General features: G+C 37.4%; 2 protein-coding genes and 1 pseudogene across 3 annotated transcripts; all 3 read left to right on the top strand.

The window, feature by feature from the left end:
* Positions 1-1,677: 1,677 nt before the first annotated feature.
* Positions 1,678-2,172, top strand: LOC147515975 (uncharacterized). Its single transcript, XM_086593121.1, has one exon. The coding sequence runs from the start codon at positions 1,678-1,680 to the stop codon at positions 2,170-2,172; it is 495 nt and encodes a 164-aa protein (XP_086449247.1).
* A 4,324-nt stretch (positions 2,173-6,496) lies between these two features.
* On the top strand, positions 6,497-25,262 carry LOC147515974 (forkhead-associated domain-containing protein / FHA domain-containing protein). Of its 2 annotated transcripts, none has more exons than XM_086588694.1 (12): positions 6,497-7,417; positions 11,976-12,110; positions 12,193-12,337; positions 15,654-15,953; positions 16,449-16,710; positions 17,750-17,814; positions 18,108-18,218; positions 21,725-21,776; positions 21,867-21,976; positions 22,060-22,188; positions 23,423-23,512; positions 24,401-25,262. In XM_086588694.1, exons 1-12 carry the CDS (start codon positions 6,615-6,617, stop codon positions 24,914-24,916), a joined length of 2,718 nt encoding a protein of 905 aa, XP_086444820.1. In that variant the 5' UTR covers positions 6,497-6,614; the 3' UTR covers positions 24,917-25,262. The 2 variants fall into 2 exon arrangements, with proteins under 2 accessions (XP_086444820.1, XP_086444819.1); XM_086588693.1 differs by having other exon boundaries at positions 6,498-7,417; positions 17,648-17,814.
* A 772-nt stretch (positions 25,263-26,034) lies between these two features.
* LOC147515973 (pentatricopeptide repeat-containing protein At4g33990 pseudogene) lies at positions 26,035-27,801 on the top strand (annotated as a pseudogene).

Here is a 27,801-nt window from a genome sequence, read left to right as displayed (position 1 = left end):
GGTAGTGGGTCTCAGCCCCAGACTTTAAGTGGTGAATCACTTGGAGGGGACCATTTGGGTGGGGTGGAAACCCAAACTAGTTGGTCATCTTGAAGGAAGACCCGAAAAGCTCTAAGTCCCAAAGCGACTCTAAACAGAGTCAAAAGAAAAGTAAGGCAAACTATACTTCCTCTTCCTTTCTTCTCAAGTTCATGTGCGCCTTCATTTATTGGGTTTACTTAGAGCTTATTTTTTCATTTATTCTTCTTACATATCTCATTACCCCTTATTCATTAGATGAAGTTGTTGATGACTACTTCAACTTGGATTTTCTAAACTTTGGAGTGGATGACCATGCTGCTGGTACTGCTAATGTGACCACTGATAATGATATATTAATTAGATTGGTTTTAATTTCATATGTAACCTTTTTCTATTACAGTGTCTAATTACATTGGTTTTAATTTCATATGTAGATGAAACCCAAACTGGTAGAGCACATACAGAAGGGGGTAGATTAAATGTGGATCAAATTGATGCGAAGAAGAGGCTTACCATAGTGAGTTCTCATCGATGAAGAATACATACCGATGCAAAGAAAAAGTGATAGTGAAGAAGAACAGTTGGTTGAAGAAAACTTGAGAGGAAATGAGATGAAAGGGATGTTGGTAGGATAAATGAGGTCTTGGAGAAAACATACAACATACCAACTGATGAAGGAGTGGTTGGGGTTCCACAATCTTTGAAGTTGGAGGTTGGGCAGTGCTAGAAGGATAGGTATGAGTGTAGGGATTATGTCAGACTTTATGCTATTAGTAATAAGTTTGTTGCTGAATACACAAGAAATGATAGTAATAAGATTGAATGGAAATGCAAGGTGATGGTCATCCCCGGATAATTTATGTGAGGGTGTTACCAAATAAACATACAATGAAGTGTAGGAAGTTGGTGAACACACATACATGTGAGTCCGATAGGGAAGACAAGAATCCAATGGCAAATGCAGTGGATAGCAAACCGACTTGAGAAAAGAAATGAGGCTTCATTATAGGGTATACACACCTAATGATGTTATGGTGGAAATGATGGATAAGTATCGGGTTAGGATTAAGTATTGGCAAGCTTGGCATGCAAAGAACATGGCAATGGAGAAGATCCATGGTTGTTATGATACTTTATGCAAAATTACCTCGTTGTGTAGGCGCCTTTTGCAAGCTAACCCAGGGAAGTGTTGCAAAGCACTCTAGACATGAAAAATTCCATAGTTTTATGACCGTGTGTATTGCATTCAAGGCTAGTCTAGATGGTTTTGTGCAAGGCTCAGAAGGCCCATGATAGGACTTCGATGGTTGTTTCTTGAAGGGGAAGCATGGAGGTGTCCGCCTATCTATTATTGCATTGGATGGTAACAATGGATTGTTCCCTGTTGCTTTTATTTGTGTATTGCTGAAAATACGAGACATGGACTGATTTTCTAGAGAAGATGGCACCACACTTAAATAGGCACCCTCGGTTGACTATTATCTCCGAGGCATAAAGGATCGTTCTTCTCGCGACAAAATTTGTTTTCCCCGATTGTAACCCGGAGGTATTGTTTTGCATACATGGTCAAGAACATGAAAACTAAGTACGAGGGAGTTGAGCTTGAAGCCCGGAGTCTTTGCCAAAACATATTCAGAGTCAGAGTTTACAAAACTGATGGATGAGCTGGAAAAGCTTGACAGTGGAGCAAAAGACTATCTGATGGGTGAAGACCCAAGGTTGTGGGCAAGATCATACTTTGATGAAGTGTGCAAGTCTGATCATTTGTCTAACAACTTTTCAGAAGCATGGAATAGTCATATATTGATGGCTAGGGACAAACCCATTGTCAAAATGATTTCACAAGTGATGATCTTGCAAATTAAGTTATTATATGGCAGGAAAGAGAAATGTGAGCTATGGAATGATAATGATTTAGTGCCAAGGGTTAAGGATATTATTATTGACCTTAGTAGCAAAATTGGAAATTTGAATGTGAGTGGTTCAGCAATTGAAGGCACATTTTTAGTGACTAATGTCTTTACTGGAAAATGGTGGAATGTGGACTTAAAGAGACACACATGTGATTGTCATGAATGGCAAGTCATTGGCATTCCTTGCCTTCATGTCAGAAATTTCATTAAACCAAGGAGGCAACAATGGATTGAGTAAGATCATTGAATTTCTCTTTCTATGAATCATTTAAATGCCTTTCCGTGAATCATTTCGCCTTTTCGCGGAATCCTTTTTCACATCTGCCCTCTTTCTGTCTTTTACGTTAAGGGGAATTTTGACTTAACCCCCCAAAGTTTGGTAGCGTTTTGACTAAACCCCCCAAAGTTGGATAGCGTTTTGACTAAACCCCCCATTTTAAAAATCATTTATGTCCTGTCTTTCTATGAATCATTTTTTGTGAATAATTTCTGCTATAATTGTGAATCATTTATGTCTTTTTGTGAATCATTTTTTGTCCGCCTTTTCGTGAAGGGTCATTTCTATCTTCTTCTTTCTCGTGAGTCATTTATGTGAATCATTTCGCCTTTCCGTGAATCATTGTACCTCCATTTGTGTTGTTTTAGGTATTGTAGCCCTTATTTCTCCAGAAGCAACTTACAAAAGAGCTTGTCTTTGGTCACATTGTACCTTACTTGCATGAAGATGAATGGCCTATTGTAAGTATAGTTGCACTCCATTTCATGTTTGGTATTATAGTTGTAGTATGTTATCCGATAGTAGTGTGTTTGTAACAAATGTACTCAAGAGAAGAGTATATCTATCCACCAATCGACAAAGACAACTGGTAGGCCAAGGGTGAATAGAAGAAGAGGTGCGAGATGAATCTAACGGGCGTAGGGTGTTTAAGGTGCCAAGTTTATGGGCATAATGCCGAGGTTGTCAAGGAGGTCAAAGCGGGAGATAATGTCAATCACGTTAAGCCACTTTGCCATTGCAGTTCTTTGCCGAGAATCTCATAGAGGAAGAGGAAGGCCCGGGGAGACCAAGAACAAGGCCACTCCCAAACCCCTTTCTTCTCGCACCAATCAATGCACAAGATGGGAGTCAAGTTCTTTGAAGGTGATTTGCCGCCAAGAGGGTAGAGGCAGAGGTGGTAGGGGGTAGGGTACAAGTGGTGAGGATGAGAGCCAACTGCCTACAAGTGAATATGGGAGTCAAGTTGTTGAAGGTGATTTGCCGCCAAAGAGGTAGAGGCAGAGGTGTTAGAGGTAGGGGGTAGGGGTATAAGTGGTGGTGAGGATGAGAGCCAAGTGATCGCAAGTGAAGATGGGAGTCAACCGCCGCAAAGGGGGAGAGGAAGTAGAGGTGGTAGAAGCAAGAGTAGGGGGGGGAGAAATGCTACTGATGGGAGCCAAGAGGGGACCGCAAGTGAGGATGGGGGTGGAAAAGGCAGAGGCGGAGGGAGGTGCTAGGGGGGAGGGGGGGAAATGTTTCTAATCAAGGCCATCTATCCGAACTTTTATTTGGAAGTTCACAAGGTCCACAACCTAGCGGTCGAACCTATTCAAACTCAAGAAAGTGTTGCTCCATTGAGGCCACCAACATACCCGCAATGCCACCAATGTCACCTCCAAGAAAGAGGTCCAGGAAGGGTACAACATCCTCTCAAGCTTCTTCACAGGCAGAGTCTTGACTACATTAATGCTATGTTTTTTATGGGATTTTGTAAGTGTTGTGTTATGGATTTGTTGTAAGACTGAGGTTAACTTAAGTATTATGTGTAAGACTTCAATGATTTGCTATAAGACTTAATGATTTGTGTAAAATGTACTTGATTTGTTGTGTCAGACCTGAGTCAAGTGCTATGTAAAATGTACTTGATTTGTTATTCTATTAAGTGTTAGAGAAGTGTTATGTATGCTTAAGTGTTGTGTTATGGATTTGTTGTAAGACTTCAATGACTTAAGTGCTGTGTTTTGATCATTTTAAGGCATGTTTGCTGTTATGCATTTTTTATCATATTAACATGTCAGACTTAAATGTAAACTTGAACACTATGTCAGAATTAAATATAGACTTGAATATGTCCATTACATTAAAATGCTAATTTCCTCACAAGTTCAGTTACATCAGACACATTGCCTTCAATATTCATCTTAATAACACCATCAATACACAACTTAAGTTTCCCCTCCTCTTTAGACTTCTCTTTGTTCTTCACTTCATTCCTTTCCACTTCCACTTCCACAGCCTTCCCTTTTGCTTTAGTTGGTACATCTATCCATTTGTAACCGTTGCATCTTGGTGCACTATTACATCTGAGGAATCTCAATCCTTTAGTGTGTTCTTGCCCACTCCAGCGAACCTTCATAGTATCTGGACATCCTAAAACACAGGGATAATCAAGCCAACGACAATCAACCTTCCAAAGGTTCCCTGCATCCCCACAAAGAAAACAAGACCCATAGTTGATTGCTTTTGATGATGACATTGCAATCTGAAAACAGAACAAAACAAATTAAGGTTGAGGTTTAATATTAGTTAGTGTAAACCCCCCAAACGTCAATATGCTATTTGCATAAACCCCCCAATGTTAAAGTAAACAGTCAACGAAGAAGAAGAAGAAGAAGCAGAAGAAGAAGAAGGTCAGGAAGAAGATTAAGTGTAATAATAGAACCTGAGATGGTTGATTTGTGTTGCTAACCTCGCAAGTGCCACTGCCCATAAAAATGAGATGAGATTTGTGTTGATTGCAGACTAAAGGGTCGAGGAGGTGATGAGATTTATATAAAACTCAACGGCTATTTCATAAGGGCAAAATGGCCATTATGTAAAATCCGAGAGAGAGAGTGCAAGAATTAAATAATGGCAACGTTTGGGGGGTTTTCGCAAAGCTAGGTTTAACGTGTTAATGTGGGGGGCAATATTTCATAAGGGTAAAATGGTCAATAGCTACAATACCAACGTCTGTTACACACAAAATTGACGGAGTGGGGGGCAAACTCAAATGATTTTAAAAATGGGGGGTTTAGTCAAACCGCTACTCATCTGTGGGGGGTTAAGTCAAAATTACCCTAAAAAATAAGACTTTATTCATTTGATCATCAAATCAAAGTTTATAACTTATTATTTTCAATTTCTTTCCCCACTTAATTACTTATTATAAATTATATTTTTATTCACGTACAGTCTATAACTAAAGGTTTCCTTCCACGTACACCATTAAAGTGAAATACAGAGCAGACTAGACATTCGTAACACATAAACCAAAAAATAACCTTTGTCAGAAAAATGGCATTTGTAATTTCAAACCTTTCTCCATCATTTGTTCAAAAGCTAATCTTTTCATTTCCACATACAAAGCTTGAATCACTTTTAAATTAGAAGAAATATAATATTATATCCATTTGAATCTATTATGGAAACAGTTTATGATATTGGAAACAGTTTAACCAAAGCTATTCTGTTTCTTCTTTATATCTATTACTTCTTCTTTTAAAATGATAATACGATTATTTGTCTATGTACTTTTCAATGTTAAATGTAATTTTAGTGAGGTTTGAGTACAAGGAAGAACAAATTCCGAACTCTCGATGTACTTTAGTTCATTAGATTGTGGATGTGCATTTTAAATTGTTGGACTTATCAAGGATTATTACTAGATTAGTGAGACTTTGAGTTTGTAGATCTCTGTACATTTTTGTAATATAAATGAGTTTTAAAACTAATGTAGTAAAAAGAAGAAAATATATAGGCCCAGTTTTAAAACCTGGCCCTAAAACCTTTAAAGAGGGCTTAGGGTAGGGTCAGGGCTTGAGATTTAGACTTGTGACCCGGCCCAACCCGATTCTATGCTGACTTTAGGATTGGGCCGACCCGACCTTAATATCTAAAGGGCTTTAAATGTTTAGGGCCGGGCTAGCCCGACCCGACCCATTGCCCACCCCTACTTTGTACGCAGTCACATTTAGGGCTGTCAATGGGTCGGTTTGGGTCGGGTTCTAGAAAATCCGAACCCAAATAGATAAGAAAGTTAGGAACCCGAAACCAAACCGAACCGATAAAGATATTGAGAATCCGAAACCAAACCGAACCGATAAAAAATATTGTAAACCGAACCCAAACCGAAAACTATAAAATCAATTAAAATTTAAATTAAATCAATTAATTTCAATCACATAATTGATAAACATATACAAAATTAATCATAAATATGACTAAAATGTCATCTTATCGGTTTGGATTCATATCGGTTCGGTGGGGGCAAACCTAAAACCAAACCAATATCTTATCGGTTCGGTTCGGTTCGGTTTCGGATCGATAGAAAATAAATCAAATTATCCCAACCCAAACCATTTTTTATCGGTTTGGTTCGGATCGGTTATCCATTGACAGCCCTAGTCTCACGTTAACCATTTTGCAATCTGCCAAGTGCCAACTCAGCAGTGGAATATCAAAATCAAAAGTCGATGATTACGAAATATTGAAATTTACTTTCCGGTATGCAACACGTGACATATCAGCCAAACGAGCTTCTGTTTACAAAATCGGAACCCCAGGGGTATAAGTTGAGGCCGGAAAGAAAATGAATTCAATTTGATTATTCAAGCCTTGACCAATTTACAAACTCAATTATTTATTTGATTATATTTGAGTTGATGTCTAATAAGCGGCAGCAACAACCAAGTAATGATATCTTATCAGTAACCAAAATCGAGAAGAGAAAGATTACTAAACAATCAACAGGATTCTTACACCTCAAATCACTTGACACTCCTTTTATTTTCCCCGGTCCCACCACCACAACTTGTCTAAACTCCAACCGTCTCTACACTATCGGCCGTAACACTCAGTACTGCGATATCGTCTTCAATGACCCACGTGTCAGTAACCGTCATTGCCAAATTTTCCTTGATGGTTCGGCCCGTAAAATATTTATATTCGATGGGTTTAAAATTAGGTCTTCTTTGAATGGTGTATTTGCTAACGGTCTTAGAATTGGAGAGGGTAAATTTGTGGAGTTGTCTGTTGGTGATGAGGTTAATTTTGTTTGTAATAGTAGTAATAATCACGTGGAGAAAATTGGTTTTGTAATTGAGAGAGTAGTTTTTACTGATTTAACTGAAAATAAAAGACTCATAAATGGTGATCCGACTGGTCGAGCGGTTTTTCTATTGAATCGATGTAGAATGATTTTAGAGAGTGCAGATCCCATTTCTTTTATACGAAACGAGCTTTCTCGAGATAATAACGTTCCCGTTGATACTTTGCGGCAACAACACTGTGTTCTTATTAGTTCCTCATCAGGGAAGAAATTTTTTCTGAACCGGCTTCAGTGTGAGGAGGAGAATAGATTAGTAGATGATCAGGAGGAAATGGTGGTTTCCTTACCAGAGCTTCTTCATCCTGTTGAAAGTCTTACCCGCATGTTTATTGCAACATTTACTTGTGATATCTTATGGTACGTTGAATTCTAACACTTTTATAGAATTTCTACTGCTTTTATTTGTTACTTCCATTACGTGCAAAGCTGTATCAACTTGTCTTATGTCAAATATCTATATTTGCTTATATTTTGAGTTGCTCTTGCATTATGGTTGATTACTGTTACAATCACGGAACATATTTCTTATCGGAAATTAAACAACCTGTAATTCTGTATGTGTGCTCTAAATGAATCCGTTAACGGAAACAAAGACACTGATGTGGCTTCTTCAATTTCCATTGGCGCTCTACCGTGAGCAAATTATTCTAGGATTCAGGAATGAAGCAGCTGCAAAAGTGTTCAAAGATTGTGAACTTCCCTTTTTAGCTTAGGACTCCTATTTATAGATCAATATTTGTTTTATTCTAGGGCTATTGGTACTCTTCAATCTTGATCAGGGCACCGTGGGTTGTAGTGAGTTATCGTATTCATGTCTCTCGAACCAGTGCAACACATGTATTTGTCTTATTCGTTCCCACTTTCGTCGTGTTCTCAACAGTAGTTTGTTTAAGGTGGATAAGTTTGGGTGGTTGTCGTTCAGACTGATCTGATACTGACCTATACTCTTCAGGGACCCAAGATGGGAATCTGTCTTGTGTCTTTGATATGGGACCTAACCCCTAGCTTCTTCAAAAAAAAATAAAGTTCCTTACTACATCATAGTGCTAAAAATGATTGCAAGTCTCCTTAGTCAACTCTGGCAGATTTTACAGAAACTCCTGGATCAATGCTGAAATCACCGGGTTTGGTTGAACTTTAGGTCTATCCAAAGTCCCTGGTTTAACCCATCTATTGATAAAGTTGGATGGATTTTAGAATTGTATTTTTCACTTGAATGGCTCTCCTTGGTCCTAACCGAACTATTGACAAGTTCATTGTAAAAGGTGTAGGGCTGTCCACGGTTCGGTTTGGGTCGGTTTAGTCCAAATATATGAACCGAATCACAAGAGTCGGTTTCTAACTTTCCAAACCGTAACCGAACCACAGCTGAAGAAAACCGAGTTCTAACTGAACTATAAAATCGGTTCGGTTTGGTTTAAAACCGAATCTATTGACTTAAAGCTCAACTATTCCAACTTAAATCGGTTTATCGGTGCAAGCATTTATAAAACAGCAACATTAAGAAGGGAGATAACCAATTATACCAAGTAAGATAACTAATTTTGATCTATTGAATCAATTAGATTTGAGATATGAACAGAAAGAACATCAAACCCAACATGAAAATTGATATCATTTGGCTTTAATTTACAGAAAACATATTTGTGAGATCTCTCAATCGATTGATCTATAATCAGTGTTCATTCTTCTCACGGTGAACAACGATCCTTGATAGAAAATTAAAAATTAAACTAGAAAAGAAGAAGGTGAGAGGTAGTGGTTGTTATCTTGGAAAGGGTCACTGATATTTTGTTGAAGAGGTTGTTAGTTTGAACTTTGGAAATGAGAATATAAGAGAGGCACATGCGGCTGGGTGAGAGAGTTAGGGTTTGGTGGCTTAAGTTAGATAGTCCATTCAAAATCAATGGTCATAAATTAACTTAACGATCTAAGGGTTTATAACAATTATTACTAGTGTACAGCTATCGGTTCGGTCCCGGTTAACCGAGGGCAAAAACTGTGAGCCGAACCAAATGAAGTTGGTTTTACAATTAGGAATCGAAAACCGAACCGGACATGTAGTAAACTGAAAAAAATGACCGGTTCAGGCCGGTTCGATTTGGTTTGTCGGTTTTTGTGAACACCCCTAAAAAGGTGCATATTGTCAATGAATGTAAATATTGCAATTATAAAGGTAGAACATCGTCCTTTGGCTAGAGTATGTACAATCTTTCATTTAGTTGTTTATTTAATTATATTTATTCATTCTTTTTTTGTATTATATATGTTGAGTTTTTGCAATTATCTTTTGCCAATGTTAGAAGTTTCTAAATGAGTTGAAATTTTGTGGAGATGATCTTTATGGTGAGTACTTCATAACCACAAAAAAAAAAAATAAAAAAAATTAGGGTTGAATTCATTTTTTCTAGGTAAAGTTTTACTTACCTATTTATTTTAAGTTAACTTAAATAGCTATTTTTTAGAGAAGAATTATATATATATAGGTTGGCTCTTTGACGGACATCCGCAAATGGATTTCACAATTAAAAGCTTCTCACGTGTTAAACTTTCTCTCTCTCTCTCTCTCTCTTTTCTCTAAATTCTCTCAACTAGCCATGGTGCCACAATAAACAAAGAAGTTAAAAAAGTCACTTCTATTTCCTTACTACTCATTTTGCTTCTCTTTCTCACGCTACTTGGGGTGAACGTGGAGTACGTCAAACACTCAAATTACTGTAACAACTATTTCTCATGGCTTCATGGATGCAATTCTCAAAAGTAGTTTGTTTACTGAAGAAATTTTCATGGCGTTACTGCCTTACTGGTATAATAACTAGTTATGGTAGATTTTGGTAATTGCACCAAGTTCGTAGGCTTTTCTAATTGTAGTTAACGTCCCTTGGTCAAAATCAAATAGAAATTAACACCCCAAAACTTTGCCCAATTTTACTTCTCTTATTTCTTGACAACAACGATAATATTAGTTGATCTCACACTGTTAGCGTAAACAAAAACAAAGATTAACACCAAAAAATATATATAATAATCCACTCCAATTTAGTCAGCAACAAAACAGAGATTGTTGGGGTTAATGGAGTCGTCACTATTAAACCTTCAAACAACTTTCAACAATGTGGCAGAACCTCTTCATAATTCTAGAGTGGAGCAAATCTCCATAAATTCGAGAACCCAAATGGGGTTAACTAATCTATTCAAACAAAAGATGGAGACTGTAAATCGAAACCGTATAAAATTTGAGATAAAAGACAAAGAAAAAGGTGAGTGATGAAGAAGACAAGAGAGAAGTTTCAGGAGAGAAAAAAGAGACAAGATAGAAAAGAGTGAAGATGGGTCACAAAGGTGGGACCCGTGGGAGAGAAATAGAAATAGGAGATTAACTTTCTATTTTTTAGAGCGAGTGTATGTAAAAGTCATGTGATGTTCCCTATTTAGATTTGGTCTGCTTGCGGATGTCCGTTAGAGAGTATATATATATATATACTCAATTTCCCGCGTAGTTCAACTAATCTTGGGAATTAAGGAGTGTTACAAGGAGGCGTTAAGGATTGAAGTATCAATCTTCTTTGACAAAAGTAAATGGTTGCTATTCATTTGCCGAAAGCAATTGTATGGGATATATGACATGAACACTATAGAATAACTTTTTAGAAAAAGGCAAAGAACATACACTTAATCATGGTTGAGATTAAAGAACTTAATTTGATTGGTTAAGGGTAGTTCCATTGCTTAGAGAGTTAAGGTTTCAGGACTTTAATTGTAATTTGTTATTATGTTTTTGGCATCGTTTGTTATTTGTCAACTCCGTCGATGTTTATGACAATTTGACAAGTAGAAGTAAGTAGTGGAAGCACAACGTGATTTAGAAGAACGAGAAAGTAGAGTTTTTGAGAGAAGTAGAAGAAAGGGGAGAAAATTGTAGGGATAACCAACAAAGATTAGAGTTGTAAACAATGTTTATTCGTTTCATGGCTCGTCCACTAGCTATCTCCCTTAAGGTACAAATACGCAATCCACCTTGTCTTGTGCAAATACAGCTTTAGTTTACAACTTATCATATTTTTTCCTTCCATAATATCCAACCAATAGTTGTAGGTAGATGCTTCACCATGGCACTAGCAACTTCATTTTTATTTACCAGTACCTCTGTAATATCCTTGACCCCAACACCTCTTTAAAGTTAGAAGGAGATGACCAAGGTTTAACAAAAGGAAGGAAGGAATAGTTACCAAACATGGTGAGCTAAAGACCAAATTACTAAAAGATCAATCATAGTATCATACACTCCTCCAGGGTCTTGCAAAGTGATTAAAGATGTTGATGTAATCTGTTTTATACAAGTACTGTTTGGGACTTTTTATTTATTTATTTTTTCTCAATTTATTGTTTAGGTAGCCAGCCATGTTGGCCTAAGGAATAAAACCCCGGCTATTTTTTTATTTTTTATTTTTGGGGTTTAAGGAGGCAAGGTTATTATTAATATGATAATAGCCTCCTTATAGATATAGTTCAGTGAAAGAAGAATAGGAAATGATCGGTTATTGACTTGATGCTCTGATACCAAGTAAAATTGTATTTTTGTTGATGGAGAAGAAGTTTGGAGAAAAAGATTATACGACTTTAGTTTCGGACTTGTATTACTTAAATATATATAAGAAAATAATAGAGTTACAAGAATAAGAATAGAAACTTTAGTTTGGGTCCTTAGAACTCTTACTGTTAGTACTATTTGAAATCTTATGTTGCAGATAAAATTATAAGAATACGACATCAAGGGGCTCTAGATAATTGTTGAGTATAAAATAAAAAAGCGTGTGCAACGCTCTTGTAGACTTCTAGTTAGTTATTTATTTATCACTTTCCTTAGATTTCTTGTTTGTTGTAATATTTTGCTCATGAGAAACAAACTGGGCAGGTTTCTGCAATACTGTGAGGTCCCCAATAATCTGCCTGTGACTATTGCATGTCATAACACAAAGAGATGTTGGAGTTCAAGTCCTGATAAAAGGATGTCTGCTCCCTTTGAGAATTTCCCCAACTTACTGGTGATGTAAGTCAATTTCTGTTTATTTGAAAAGTATCTTGTTGTAGGAAATTAGCTTATATAAGTTCCCTTATCAATTTTGTTTTAGCTATCCTCCATTTCCAGATGTTATAGCCTTTGGTAAAGATCGTAAGAAACAAGGCATTGCGTGTCATCACCCAAAGTTGTTGGTCTTGCAAAGGGATAGTAGTATCCGTATTGTTGTTACATCAGCAAATTTAGTTTCAAAACAGGTGAGAATTTGATTTCATTTTATGAAAAAACAATTACAGACTTTCAACTGCTTTGTTTTCGAATATTTTTTCTATTTCTTTTGGGTTTTTTCTCCTGTACATATAATAGTTAGTTATGCTTGTTTCTTACTTTCTTTTAGTTTCAACATATATCCATGAGTATCACAAGACTCAATACGAAATATTACGGGCCAAGTTGTTTCACGAATCCAGTCAATTGATCAAAGACCAACTACATTTTCAAAGATGCATACATTTTCGAAGATGCATGTTTGAATAATATATATTGTAAAAACAAATCTTAATTAAATAATTATTACGGACTGTTTACGCTGGTCAAATTCTTTCAAGTCAGTGATTGGACATGTTTTGTCGTCAATAATGTGCTTTATGTGAACTGCAGTCTTTATCTTGCATTATAGTATGCATCTTAGTTAGAAAGGGGTACTAGAGCTTTATTTTGGTTAGATATCCACTTCTTTATTGTTTTTAACTGGTTCATTGTTTGGAATTGTGGGAGATCGAGGAATATAAGTCTTGGAACCTGTTGTACTCATTGGCTCCGAGGTTGGCAATGTTGGATGGGTTGGGAGGCTAAATACTAGATATTTTGATATGGAAGTTATTTCAGTTTCGATGTTGGATAAGCGACTAAATGTTTATCACGACTTGAGAAAGTTATTTGTATTGGGAACTTGAGCAGCGATGTTTTCTTGGTTTATGATTTTGACCCAAAATCTTCGAGTTGTCTCATTATTTTTTTTTTTTTTTTTTTTTTTTTTTTTAAGTGGAAATTTTATTGATACTGATAAGGAATTTTACAAATACTTAGGACAAGCGTGCAACAAGCTGCGTCGCAAGTCTTTTCTGAATAGCAAATCCTATTCTTCTAAAAACAAACTCGTTAGAACCAACTGTCATAACGTTACTGCCCATAACTTTCTGAAGTCTTTTGAGAAGCTCAACAGACTGTTGTTCCAATAAACCGAAAGTGTCGAAACTAAATAGAATGAAACAATGCTGGTTAGCCGTGCAAGCTTTCTCATGCTTCTCCATCTTCCTTGTCGCTGCTCTCTTAGTTGTTTCTCCCACCTCAAAGACTCCATTCCCAAGCCCTACCAACGGAGAGGCTTCAGTTACATCAACACATGCATGTCTCCCCTCAGACTAACTGTAGATCAATACATCCGCAGGCCGAAGTGTAGATCTTCCCTCATTCGGATCAGTGAGAAAATTCACGGGAGTCTCTTTCTTCACTTGTACCCCATCCCTCCAAAATGCATCACATAAAATATCTCAGACATGATCATGTCGGTATTTAAAACCTGGAAAATGTCTACAATGTGCTGTATGGTCCCCGAAAGCATCTAGTATATTTTTTTTGCAAACAGGGCATATACCACCATCAGAGTACAAATGAATCATGAGACGGTACCGGAGAATAGAACGATACTCCACTGGCGACATACGCTGTCCAAGTCTTTCCATCGGAATAGCAAGTAGAAAATCCTTTGCGTGTTCTGACTACAAGCATCCAATGACTGCTTTTTGACGAGCAGATAACACAAACTCCCTCTTAAGACCAACAACAATCTTACCATGGAACGCTTCCGCCAAAACTTTTTGGGGGACGGTAGCATTCACAGCCATATATATATATATATATATATATATATATATATTTTCCTCTTACCCCACAGAGTGCAAGTTACAAGTCCGTTGCTTCTGCATGGCTGGTTTTGATGGTCTTAAACTTTTGGATCCAAATTAAAATTGATTGGCTGTGAGTGGAGTGGCATGGAATGATGTCATCGCATATCATAACCTATGTTGTGTGACTAGGGAAATAATTAGTAATAGAAGAAAACATGTACGAAAGACAACAATAATGAATTATTATGTTATTAAAATTTAAATTGGTGGGAGGTAAATGATGCTTATAGATTGCAATCGTATTTCATGAAAATTTGGAAGATTGTGTTTTAATAACAACAAACTCAGTATAATTGAGGTTAGACCTGAAAATTTTCTTTTCAAGTTATTATTTATATATGCAGGAGCCAGGGTCAAAATAAATTAAGGTTGTACTTTTTTTTTGGAATTTCTCCATGTTTTCGGCTTTCTTTCTTTCTTTTTGCATTTCTATGTTTGTTGTTCAATAACAAACATATACTTTGACTTGGTATCAGAGCAGACTATTTCGGATTTGTCCCCAAATAGCCTATCTATGCTCTGTGTCACACAGTAAAATCAAAGTTTACGTGTTAGGCTCAAGTCACGCCACTGTGTTGAGATTAATTGTATTATATCAAAAATTTAAACACTGGCATCATAGTACATAAGTTCCTGGGGAAGTTCCAGTTATAGCCAATTGGTTTTCAATTGGATGCTCCAACTAAAAGATGGTATTAGAGCGCCGAGTTAATCTCTCCTCCACAATTTTTTTTTTTCTTTTCTTGAACCCTTTACATTTGCTGGTTTGATTGAAGTTTAGGAAAACCCTAAGATTTGTTTATTTATGCAACATAAAATGATGTTCTTGGGATTTGTTGATTGATCAATGTAGTGTGGTAATAACAGAGGAATTACTCTAGTTTGGTGGGAGCTATTTTCAGATCACCAAATTTTTGTGGATTTGCAATTTTTTTGTGCATGGTGATTTTCTTTGAAGCCTTTAACAAATAGTTGTTTCTTTGCTTATTTCAGCCAAACCTATATATTGGGTATTTTCTATTAAACGGATCTCTTGATTATTCTCTTCTCTCTCCATGGGATTCAGTGTTTTTGCTATTGGACTGAGATGTCTATGGTGATAACCTGGTTATGGCTTCGTATGGAACCATATGTTGCTTACGTTGTTCAGTTTCTTAGTACTACAAATTAGATGTGGAAGGCCCTTGAGGACACGTATTCTAAGACTTCTAAGGAGTTGTTTGGATTGCCTTTCTGTATTTCAAAAGGTATTTATTTGACTGAAAAAACACATTTTTATTCAAAAATAAACTGTTTGATTTCTATTTATTTGAAAATAATTTTTTATCCCCATAGTAAGGTAATGGCATTCTGTGCATTTGTTTTGTACTATTGACTGGACTGGTGGTTGGTGTAGTTTCTAGAAGGCGGTTTGCTGTTTTTCACTTTTCTTTGTCTAGTGAGGCCATCCTTTGGTGTAGTTTTTGTTGTTTTGACAATAAGCTCATTAGCTTTTTGTCTTATCCTGGTTAATTAGAATATTTTTGCTTACTATGTACTGGACCTATCTTTTGCTATTTCCTAAGTTATTGCATAACTATTCAAACTTTGTTGACTTTGGCAGTGGAATAGTGTGACCAATACAGTATGGTGGCAAGATTTTCCTCGCAGATGTCAACCTGATTATTCAGCTCTCTTTACTTCTACTGAGGAAGGTAAAATGGAAGGGTTCAAGTCAGATTTTGCTGCCCAGCTTGCTGGATTTATGGCATCACTTGTGGTTGATGTACCGAGTGAGGCATATTGGATCACAGAGTTGACTAAATACGAATTTGGAGGGGCCAATGGATATTTGATTGCTTCAGTCCCTGGAATGCACAGCCACAAGACTCCATATCCATTGGAGTCAAAGTACTTTTTATCTGTAAGTAGACTTTGTATTTGTGGTAGAATTATAGGTTTTTGTGATATGTTATGAACCATATAGAGTACCCCTTACTTCTTTATCTATTATTTTAGTTCTTTTCATGTCTTTGGGTAGCAGTCCAATTCAGGAAGGTAGGTTTTGGTTACTTGGGGATCAATGCAAGCCAAATCAAAGATGCTCGTCTCTAAGCCTTGGATACGGCATCGTTAGAGCTTGTTTTGTGGTTCCTAAGGGTTTAGTAATCCTGATTAGTTTGGATTTTGTTATAGGAAACCCAACTTCTTGTGGAGATATATGACTAAATGACTAATAATTTGAGCTTGCCTGTGGTGCTAACAAGTCCTTTGGTGCTAATACAGCATCTGTTTGAGGACTGATTTTGATTTTGTATCTCATTTGAGTGATATTACATGAACTGACAAACTACATTTTAAGAGGTCTTAATGGGTTCTTGTGTCTGTGTTAATACTCAGATCCTTTTGTCTTGACCAGGGTAATCACTGCGTAGCACGGTTGAGTCGCATCAAGTTTCTAGGTTCTGTTGAAGCATCATTAGTTGGTTTGAAACACCGCTTTCATTCTGCGGCTGATTCGAATGGAGCAGCTCTGAAGACACTGGCTGCTTTTCTCAGAAAATGCCAGGAAAATGAATTTGGGATGTTGGAAGTTGTATTAAGAAGATATAAGAATATTCCTGCCGATGCCAATGCTGTTAGTGTTCTCATTTGCGACCTTGATGAATTTTCTGAAGGAGGTATGTTTCAGAAACATTACTTATTGTTGATTTGTTCGTTTCTGCATTTTTTTTTCTTTATCCCGGAGAAACTCATTATGTTTATGTATTCTTGTATTGCACAAAGTTAATGGACAAGTGTGTTACAAATTGATTCTTCAAAATATAAAACTAGCAGACATCTGATCCAAAAAAAACTAGGTTACATTGACACGGGCACGCGTGTTGGTGTCCGACACAGATACGAGGTGTCGGATACGGCGAGCAGTTGAAGATCAACACGGGGACACGGATAGGAATAATTAATTAATTTTTTAATAATTATAAATTTATTAAATTAGATGGTAAATCAGAAATTCGAGGTAAATTAAATACAATATGTGTCCGACACGGAAACGGACACGGACACGTGGATACGTATCCGACAGATTTTTTTCAGAATATGGCGTGTCCATGTAACCTTTAAAAAAACTAGCAGACGTGACTAAGGAATTCGATAGACCCTAATGTCAAATCACCAAAGGTATTATAATCAAATGGGAGGAAGCAGTGCTGGATTTTTATCTGTTTTTTGTTATTGTTTTGGGTTTTGTTTATTTATCCATTTATTTTTATATTGTTCTTGTGGTGCTCTCTGGTTGTGATTTTGGAAAAACTGTACATCTTTGTGTTCTTCATGTCACACCAACATGTCTAGATGACCAAAAGAATGATATTTTTAAGATGTGCAATGAGATTAGTTTTGAAGATCCTCGTTACTAGTAACAGCTGCCTGTTCTTTGAAAGTGTTATCTCAAATATCTAAGGGTGGAATACTATGTATGCTGGTCTTCCGATACAATTTAAGGAAGAATGATCTAGGAAAATGCACTTTTATTTACTCTGGGAAAAAATCTTACGGATTTACCTACTATGCCATGCTCTTTAATTAACTGTAATGCACTGTCTTGTGGACCAGATTATATTCAACTTGGGTTTCTGCCAAGAGATATTGCAAAGTGGGTAGCTCCATTATGTGATTCTGGTTTTTTTTGTTTCTCTGCGTATATATATCCAAAAGAAGTACTTGCGGCTGCTTTGGAAGGAAGCAACAACAAAGTACAGCTGATAATGTATGTCTCACAGGCATGTCCTATATCCCTTATAATTTTTTCTTTGGCTACTTCATTGGGAGTTTGAATTTGCTAAGTTACATTGACTATCCGACACATACGAAGCGTCTGACACTGCGAATTATAAAAAATTGGAGTATATCACATGCACTATGTGCTCGTGTGTCCGACATGGACACCTGGTTACGTATCCGACACGGATTATTTTGAAATATGGTGTCCATATAACGTAGTGAATTTGTTATCATTGAACCCTTGAGAATATTGTTAGATGAAAGATGTGCTACTTATGATAATCGTTTGCAGGGGCCCTGTTTTACTGAAATATCAAGTTTGTTCTGTACTGAACATGTTGCTTCCATATGCTCGCTTGTTGCGTCCTTGCAGAGGTGCGTAGGACTTTCACGTTTACAGGAGGTAAGTTAGGAATTTTACTGCTCATTGTATTAGTACTTCAGCTAGTTCTGTTTCAGTTACCTGTTCATGCAAATATCAGGGTGTGCTCATGTTGTTGTTTAACTCCCACTTTAAAGTCATGACATGGAGACAATTGTAAAATCCAGCAGGTCTAGGTTGGTAGCGGTAGTTTAGTAATGCTCACTTTTCATCATGCTTTTTGGAAAGTTATGTTATATGGGTGTACTACTTTACCTTGTAACTAAAATTTAGTAATTGACAAGTACACCCTTATTTAAAGTGGTTCAAAGATTTTATTCTGACAAAATTTTGTCGGATTTATATTCCCATATTGGGTGTCTAAAGCATCACATAGTAATATGAAGTTCCTGGGGCCAATCTGCTAATAAATAGTTTAATGAGATATCAGAGTAGCCTATTACTCTGGCCTGAAGGGCGATGTACTCCATGTCTTAGTCACATTGACACAGATACTCGTGGCGGTGTCCGACACGGGACCTATATGAAGTAGGACACGGGAACACAACTAATTAAAAAAAGAAAGCTATTATCGGAATATTTTCCTTAGGAAGTTGTGGTTTCTTCCTTGGAAGTCACCAACACTTGTGTGGTCGGAAGTTCCACCTGGAGTTCCCATTTGTGGGCAACATCTAGGAAGCACGGATACCGATACGCGACACGGATACGACACAACACGGATACGCGAACACGGCATTTTTCAAAAATATAGGATACGGATACGTCATAGATACGTTTGAATAATATATATATATATATATATTATATAATTAAATATTTTTCCCTTTTTTACTTGGTCTGAAATCAGCCCCCTCTCTCCCATTGATATCCGACTCCTCTCCAATTTCTACTGTCTCTCTCTCTCATTTCCCATTGATATCAGTCTCTCACTCTCTCCCATTGATTTCATAGGGTTTTAAAAAGAAGGTTTTCAAGATTTATCAATGGAGGTTTTAAAAGAAAGTTCTATTTTTTTGCAGATTAGAATTAGTTAGTCAGGTACCACTTAATTATTTCATTTTTCTTCTTTTGCATCTCTTTTTATTTTGGATTTTATTTCTTATTTTTTTTTTTTTTGAAATTCTAAAAAAAAATTGTGAGATTAATATTTCGGCGTATCCCCCACGTATCCCCCACGTATCGGAAATTAAAAAATTAATTAAAAAATCGGATACTCTAAATCGCGTATCCGACACGTATCGGACGCGTATCCGGACGTATCCGTATCGGATACGTGTCGGATACCGATACTTCACCTTTATAGGAGTATCCGTGCTTCATAGGGCAACATCCTAGGAGGTGAGTGTCCTTCCTGCATCCGGTAGTAGTCTTGGAAGAAACCATAGACCTGTGCAGTTAAATCGCTACTCGGTCGCTACTCGCTTGAATAGCGAGTAGCGAGTAGGTGTAATCGGTCGGGGATTAATCAAACGATTTTTCATAACACTATATTTCTTTACAAATAATTATTAAATATATTTAACTTTGAAATACCAACATAATGAAGTTAAGAACCCAATCAATCAATAAACAATTAAAACACTCAATCAACTAAAATAAATATGATTAAAATGTAGAACTTTACAGAATCGAGGGTTGGTCGAATCGGCGAAATGTCGAGTTCAATGTTTAACATTGAAATAGTGAACACAATTACTCGACTAATCGAGTTTTTGAGCCCGATTGTAATCGGGGATTAAATTGTTAGTCAGGTCGGCTAAGCAGCGAGTAACGAGTACTCACCGATAACTCGGGGAGTACTCAACGATTTAATAGCCCAGCCGTAGACGCACTTCCTGATGGACGCTATCACAACCTCCATGAATGCTTGGTGAGTGATGGCAGATTGTGGTGTATCATTTTGTGGTTCATCACGTTCATGTGAGTTGCCATTACCTCCTCTACGCCGTGTGTTTCTTTGATCTATCACTGGTCACCTTTACATTTTATTCAGGATCTATGTCACTGGCTATTTCAACCTCATATACCCAATTTCTAATGGTCCGCAACATACTAATAGTTGAAATTGTCCTCACTTTGCCACCCAAGGGCCCAAACCAAAGCGTGGCCTATGGGTGTGGGGTTTTCTCAAAAGGCATTCACACGGGTAAGTGGTAGATAACTAAAATTATTCCAGGATCCAAGATGATTTCCTATTCATGTGGGGAACGAAACCCTTAATGGGGTACCATAATAATTTGTTAAAATCTGTTAAAGCTGTTGCAATTTGTAGGAGTCGTAGTTGTTATTAGATATTTCTAGACAATGACTGAATAACAGTGTCTAGAGATATCTTGATGATAGACAAAAACTCTAGAGAATGTAAGGACCAGAGATAGGCTGTGTTTCTTTTTTTTTTTTTTGCCCAAACCCATAAGTACAAAACCAAGATCAAGATGGCCTGATAATATATTTCCATATTGCCATCAAAATATCATATCTAACTTTTTATTTCTCTAACAGTAGGAGCATTTGACTCCCAATTCCATACAAGTAATTTGCAACTAGTAATAATGATGCACTCGTATGACCAAGATATGACTTTGAATCCGAATTTCAAAGCCTATTTCGATTTTGGGTTAGACAACCTTGTTATTCGTGAAGAATTAAACTTATAAAACCTTTCTCTAAATTGACAAAACTTTATTAATCTTCAACTTTACCTATGGCCCAATGGCTTTCTCCGGAATTAGAATTCGTAATTTAAAATACCCTTTACATAAAAATTGCATAAACAACCAAATACTAATTAAACTTAATTTCTAAAATCTCTAAAAGTGTTGCAAGAGTAGAATTAAAATAATGATCTCATTCTTGAAACCATGACCATCTTTCCACTAGTTTAATGCAAAATTCATGAAGTATATTTAATATTTAGATGAAAAATAGTTTAGTTAGATAAGTAAATAAAGAATTATTTTTTGTTAAATAGGTTAATGGGGGGTGGGCGGGTATGGGGAATCCCTGACTGCCTTTCAAGTGGGGATGGAGCGGGTATGACCCGCCCCGACCCGCCCCATTTACATCCCTTCATGGGGCAGAAACAAAAGGAGCTTACTGAGATTTATTGTGACAATAACTCAGCAATAGCGATAGCAAAGAACCGGTATGTCATAGCAGAACAAAGCATATTGCAGTTAAGTATTACTATCTCAGAGTAGAAGCAAAAGGAAAGATCAAGCTCTAGTATGGGAATACCAAGGAGCAAGTGTGACATGATGTGCTTCGGAAGTGATTTAGGCTAGGCTTTCCTATTGAACAAGTCAAAGTTAATAGATTTCTGGTTTGATTTTCTTTGGTAAAGGTGATTTGTATATGTATATATATTTTTCTTGGTAACTGGTTTCTTGACTAGTTGTGATAACCAGGTAAAGGTCTGCTAATTTCCGCTCCTTTCTCGAGTTCTTAAAATGATTATTTGGTAAACTTGATATTAAAATTTATTCATAGAACCTTTAACCATGCTTTTCTTGCTTTTGCTACACTAGGTGCTAGGTCAATACAACTGGCCGGAATTAGAAGAAACCGATTTTGTTTATGGTGAGATAGTGAAACAATGATACACATAAAAAAAAATCAAGAAATCATCTTTTATCATTTAAGTCTTATTATCTTTTTTCTCTTTGGAAGGTTCATCCTCTATCGGAACATCAATTAATTTACAGTTTTTAGCTGCTTTTTCATCTGCCGCTGGGAAAATGTCAACCCAATTTCCAGAGTCAGACGAGTCTGATCCTGAGGTACTCTTTAATGCTTCTGATTTACTACTTATGAAAGCTTGTATATGAACTTATGTATCACTCGGGTACTTTTTGCTTGGCAGTGGGGACGCTGGAATGCCAATGCAGAGTTTAAAAATCCTTCCATGAGGATCATTTTCCCTACTATTGAAAGAGTCAAAGATGCATCTTGTGGAATTTGGCCTTTTAGGCGATTGCTTTGCCTTTCGGAGGTATGAATTTTAGCCTATAAGTGGTTTCAGGTCCCACCATTTTAACCTGTTAAGATGAATTCACTAGATCTAATTAAGCAGATTGTAGCTCTTTTGTACTGCTGAGACTGTTTGAAGCCACTTTAAGTAGTTGATAATTTTACCTCTGATGCAGCCAGATCTCAGAGTAGCAAAGTTGCTCAAGTTGAAACGTTTTTTTCCCATATTACCCAATAAAGTCTCAAACGATAACTACTTGAATGAAAGTTTTATTGAATTTTGAGCAATTTTAGCCATTGGCAAACGACCTAAGTTGTTCGCATAAATGCATAATCTTTTACCAGTTTTTTCATTAAGACCACTTTCAGAATAATGCACAGACAATGTTGCCTTAACTTTCAAAAGTTGCCTCTTATTAATTCAAAGTTGGTAGAGAGAGAACGTGGTACTGGAATATTAAGGGGACACCTCATCAACTTTTGCACACATTTCTCGCCCAATAATTATTATCAAAAGTGTATCTCGGAAAATTGGACTTTACTTGACATAAATTATCCAAAACTCGGAACCACACAATATTTTGGCTAAGAATCCTAACCCGGTATGTCGGTATGGTTGAGACGTTTCTCACATTGTCGAAAATCAAAGAAGTGTAAACCAACATCGGGGGTGTTTGGTTACAAAGCAGAAAACAGAAAGCAAAAAGACAAAAAGCTATCTGCGAAGAAGAAAGGAGGCAGTTTCCCGCTTTGGGCAAACACTCACTTCTTTAAATTGAAGATTTTTTTAGAGTTGGTTAGTTGCAGAGTTTTTCGAAACTGTTTTCTGATAAGTCTTCAAATTGCGCTATTTCACAAGGCCTGGTCAAGACGACAATAATGGCTGCAAACAACATATTACAGGTGTTTATCCGTGTCTCGATGGAATGATTAAAGGTTCAATATTTCTTTCTTTTGACCGTGTAGTCATATCGATTATGTGCCACTCTTCTTGCTCTAGAAAGTGGCAGACAAATCAAAAACTTTAGAAAGGAGATGTTGGGATTGCAGGTGTTCCTCTATGTTTATTTTCATGTTTGTGGTCTTTCAACTGACCACTTTTGTTTTTTACTATGGTCTTACTGTCGCTCTAGTTTGCTGTGCTTGTGGGGAAGTTTGAATAATATTTATGATAGTTATAGCTGAAGTGCTGTTTGGTATTAAAAGATGCTGTGTCAAGTATTTGTTTGATATGGAGTTGAATTTTATTTGGCCAGGGGACATGGCAAAGGTTGAGATCAGCAGACATATTTCATGATGCAATTCCTTACCCTAGTCACAGAGTGGGTTACCCAATGCATGTCAAGGTAAAGTTTCAATTTTTTATATTGATGACAGGATTTGTGTTTTAGAAGCTGGGTGAACAGTTTCCTGTATAAAATTGTAGAATCATGTGCAGGCAAGGCATGGAATATATGCAGTTCATGGTAGACGACTATATCCGCACTATGAAAATTTTGTATTACCTAGAAATTCAAGTAACACAGACACTTCATATTCTTATAAAGTTCCTGTCGGACATACAAACCCTCTGACACTCGTGTCAGACACACGGACACGTTGTGCATACGATTTCAAACTAGGGTTTATTTTATACCCTAAAGGACCAAGGAAACTATTCACATAGTTACAACTCCGTAGTATGCCACTTTCGTAGTTATATATTTGTAAAGGAGGCACTTTGTAAGGTCTTGACCCCAAGAATTAGTTGTGTAACTAAAGAATAGAAATAGTTTTCTTTTTAATTAGTTGTATCCTTGTGTCCTACTTCATACAGATTGCCTTGTTGGACACTTTGTATCCGTGTCAATGTGACTTGGCTAGAAACCAATAAATAGTTAATGAACCTGCAAGAGTTGCTGGTAGTTGCACATAGGGACGCCTAGCTAGGAGAAGGTCTAAATGTCTAATATACAAATGAGTGGAAGAGAATTTTAATAAAATACATATGGGTAAGCATTGGAAGAGGCAGCGGCCTGCCTTCCTGCCAGAGACTTAGGTTCTCCTGTTGGATTTTTATGCGGCCAAGTAAACCACTCCGTCAGTAGATACTTCAATAAAACAAATTTGGTTAATAAAGATTGTTTTTGGGTATATTATGTACATTCTTACACTTTTCTATATGTTTTTTAATCCAAACTGGTAGGCGTAATCTACATTCACATTTTTTTACTAATAAAATTTGTTTGATGCAGGTAGCAAGAAGACGCTTCTATTCTAACACAAATTCTTCATCTTTTGGATGGGTATATTGTGGATCACATAATTTTAGTCCGGCTGCCTGGGGACGTCCAACAACATCAACTGGTCTAAAATTTGGAGTTGCAGAAACAAATTGTTCTCTTGGTGCGAGACTCCACATCTGTAATTATGAGCTTGGGATCATTTTCATTGTTCCTCCAGTGAATATATCTTTGGAAATCAGCCAACAGAATTTAAGCTTTGATGATATTACATTACCCTTTATCCTCCCAGCGCCAAAATATCGGCCCAGAGATCGGGCGGCAACAGCGAAAGCCATGAGGGAGGCTGTTGCTGAACTTGCTGAACGAGAAGTTAATGAGGAGCACGAGGTTGTGAAAGAGATGATGGATGAGATTCCTGAAGAGGAGGAGATGGTAGAGGTGGCTGAGTATGTTTCCGAAGAAAAAGAAGAAGAAAAGGCTTATGCCGAGACACTTTGGAGCCAAGTAGATTCAGCCGACAATTGATGAATTTCCTTTTTGTATCTACCAGTCTGCAGGCCTTGGTTGCTAAAAGCTGCAGCGCATATGTGTATGCGGTATACTTCTTGTAACTTGCAAGTAAAGAGCCGAAGATGGTGAAATAGCGGGTTACGTGTTGGAAAATTCAGTGAAGGCTAAGTTGCGTCTTTGAACTCAATGAATTTTGAGGATTACTATCCAATGCACCACCTTGCCGGTTGGTGTTCTAGTCAGATTTGAAACTGATTTTTTCTGAACAAATAGCTGGTTTTAGGAATTAGATTTTCTGTGGAAATTTGAATGTTAATTGTTATTTTTTCCTGAATGAGCGTTTTAGTTTCCAACAATCTAATTTACTCATTGTTGAGTAGTCCTTTATTTTGATATTGATATTTAACAATGATTGTTAGTAGGCATGTTCGATATAAGGCCAATTTATACTGTGTACCAATATTTGTGAAGACCAGATAAGGTCTATTTATTTTCTTACAGGTGTTCAATATAAGAAAAAGCGTATATGAAGAAATTGTGTTATTACTTGACACAGATCGGAAGATTGTTATTTCAGTTGAAGTGGCACCAAAACCATGTCTTGATGAATTTCTCGGAATGTTTTTTTAGGAAGTGTCTATTGGCAATGAGCGGGCCAAAGTTGATAAAACCGAAAGACTTGAGAATAGTTAGGCTTATAAAGAAACATAAAAAGTAGTCGCTTTTGTAGTGGGATGATGCATCGTAATAACAATCTATTATGTTGTCCAAGAAATGGCATCGTATCAATATTTGGCCTCAATCTCTCTTTCTCCTCCTCTACTACTTTTTCTCCAACGCCCGCATCCTATAATAACTATGATGATGATGATGAGGACCTTGTACGATCCTGTGATAACTTAAACGTACTGAAACGGATTCACTCATCTCTCCTAACTTCCGGTTTAATTACCTACAACAACCCACATCTAGCTGGTCAAGTAATCAGCAACTACTCAAAACTAGGAGACCTCATTGCGGCTAGATCAGTGTTCAATGCTACTGCTGGACCAAACTCTTTCCTATGGAACACTATGATTCGGGCCTATGCAAACAACCATCACCCTACCCAAACACTCCAACTCTACTTGCTCATGCGTAGAAATTGCGTGGGACCCAACAACTACACATTCCCTTTCGTTCTCAAGGCATGCGGCTCCAGATCGGTGGCAGAAGGCAGGTCTGTTCACAGTGATGTCATAAGAACTGGGTTCGACTCTCATGTGTTTGTTCAGGCTGCATTGGTTGACATGTATGCCAAATGTGGCCAAACAGATGATGCGCGATGGGTTTTCGATGGTTTGCCAGTGAGGGATCTTGTCTGCTGGACCGCTATGATAACTGCTTATGAGCAGTCAGATCGGCCTGAAGAAGCATTGATGTTGTTCCACGCAATGCAGGCGAAAGAGAAATTTGTTGCTGATTCGGTTGCACTTGTTAGTGTTGCGTCTGCAGTGGCTCAGTTAGGAGATGCTAGGATGGCAAGATCAGTCCATGCATATGCGACCAGGAATAATTTTGTCCAAGACGTGTTTGTCGACAACTCCATTGTGGCCATGTATGCTAAGAGCGGTAATCTTGAAGAAGCAAAATTGGTTTTTGACCAGATAAAGGAAAAAGATGGGATATCATGGAACTCAATGCTTTCTGGTTATGTACAGAATGGGCGTGCCAGTGAAGCTCTCTCTCTTTTCGAGAAGATGCTGGTATGCGCTGGAGCGAGAGCCAGAAGCAATCCAGTGACAGCGCTGATCATGGTTTCTGCTTGTGCTTACTTGGGGTCCCCGCATCTTGCAAAGGAACTGCACCATTTTGTTATTAACAGTAGAGTAGCAATCGACACTACATTATGGAATGCGATACTTGACATGTACGCCAAATGTGGAAATTTAGACACAGCCATCCAAATGTTTCGTAGTCGTCTTCCAATTGAACGAAATGGTAGCTCATGGAATGTGATGATCTCAGGCTACGGCATGCACGGAGGTGGAAAAGAAGCTTTTCAACTATACGAAGAGATGGTAGAGCAAGGCTTTGATCCAAACCACATTACGTTCACATCCCTTCTATCTGCCTGTAGCCATTCAGGTCTTATTGAAGAAGGTAGAAAATGCTTTTATGACATGAAAAAGCACTCCGTAGTACCTGAGGTAAAGCACTATGCTTGCATGGTCGACATGCTTGGGCGGGCTGGGTATTTGGACGAAGCACTTGGGTTGATCAATAAAATGCCATCAGAACCTAATGACGGGGTGTGGGGGGCCTTGCTCTTGGCTTGTAGAATCCATGGAAATACCGAGTTAGGGGAGCTTGCAGCTAAGAACCTATTCCAACTTGAGCCAGAACATACTGGATACTATGTGTTGATGTCCAATATATATGCTGCATCAAGCCAATGGCAAGAAGTTCGGAAACTAAGACAAGATATGAAGAGCAAGAGACTGAAGAAACCAGCAGCCTTCAGCGTGATTGAAGTTGGTAAAGAGGTACATGGCTTCCACACTGCAGACCATACTCATCCACATTTTACACAAGTTTATGTAAAGGTAGAGACTATCGTCGCCGAAATTAAGATGGCAGGGTATATACCAGATGGAACATGCGTCTTGCATGATGTGGAAGAGGAAGATAAGGACCACAGCCTCAAAACTCACAGTGAGAAACTTGCTGTGGCTTTCGGAATCATGAAGATTGACCCAGGTTTGCCCATCCAAGTGACCATGAACCTCAGGATCTGCAACGATTGTCATTCCGCATTCAAGTTTATCTCAAACATTTACCAGAGGAAGGTCATTGTCAGGGATGCAAATCGATTCCATCATTTTCAAGGTGGGTCATGCTCTTGTAAGGACTACTGGTAG

This window comes from Coptis chinensis, chromosome 2 (assembly GCF_015680905.1).
Source record: "Coptis chinensis isolate HL-2020 chromosome 2, ASM1568090v1, whole genome shotgun sequence".
NCBI classification, from domain to species: Eukaryota; Viridiplantae; Streptophyta; class Magnoliopsida; order Ranunculales; family Ranunculaceae; genus Coptis; species Coptis chinensis.
Note: the sequence above shows the minus strand (reverse complement) of the source record. Positions and strands in the feature narration are given on the sequence as shown.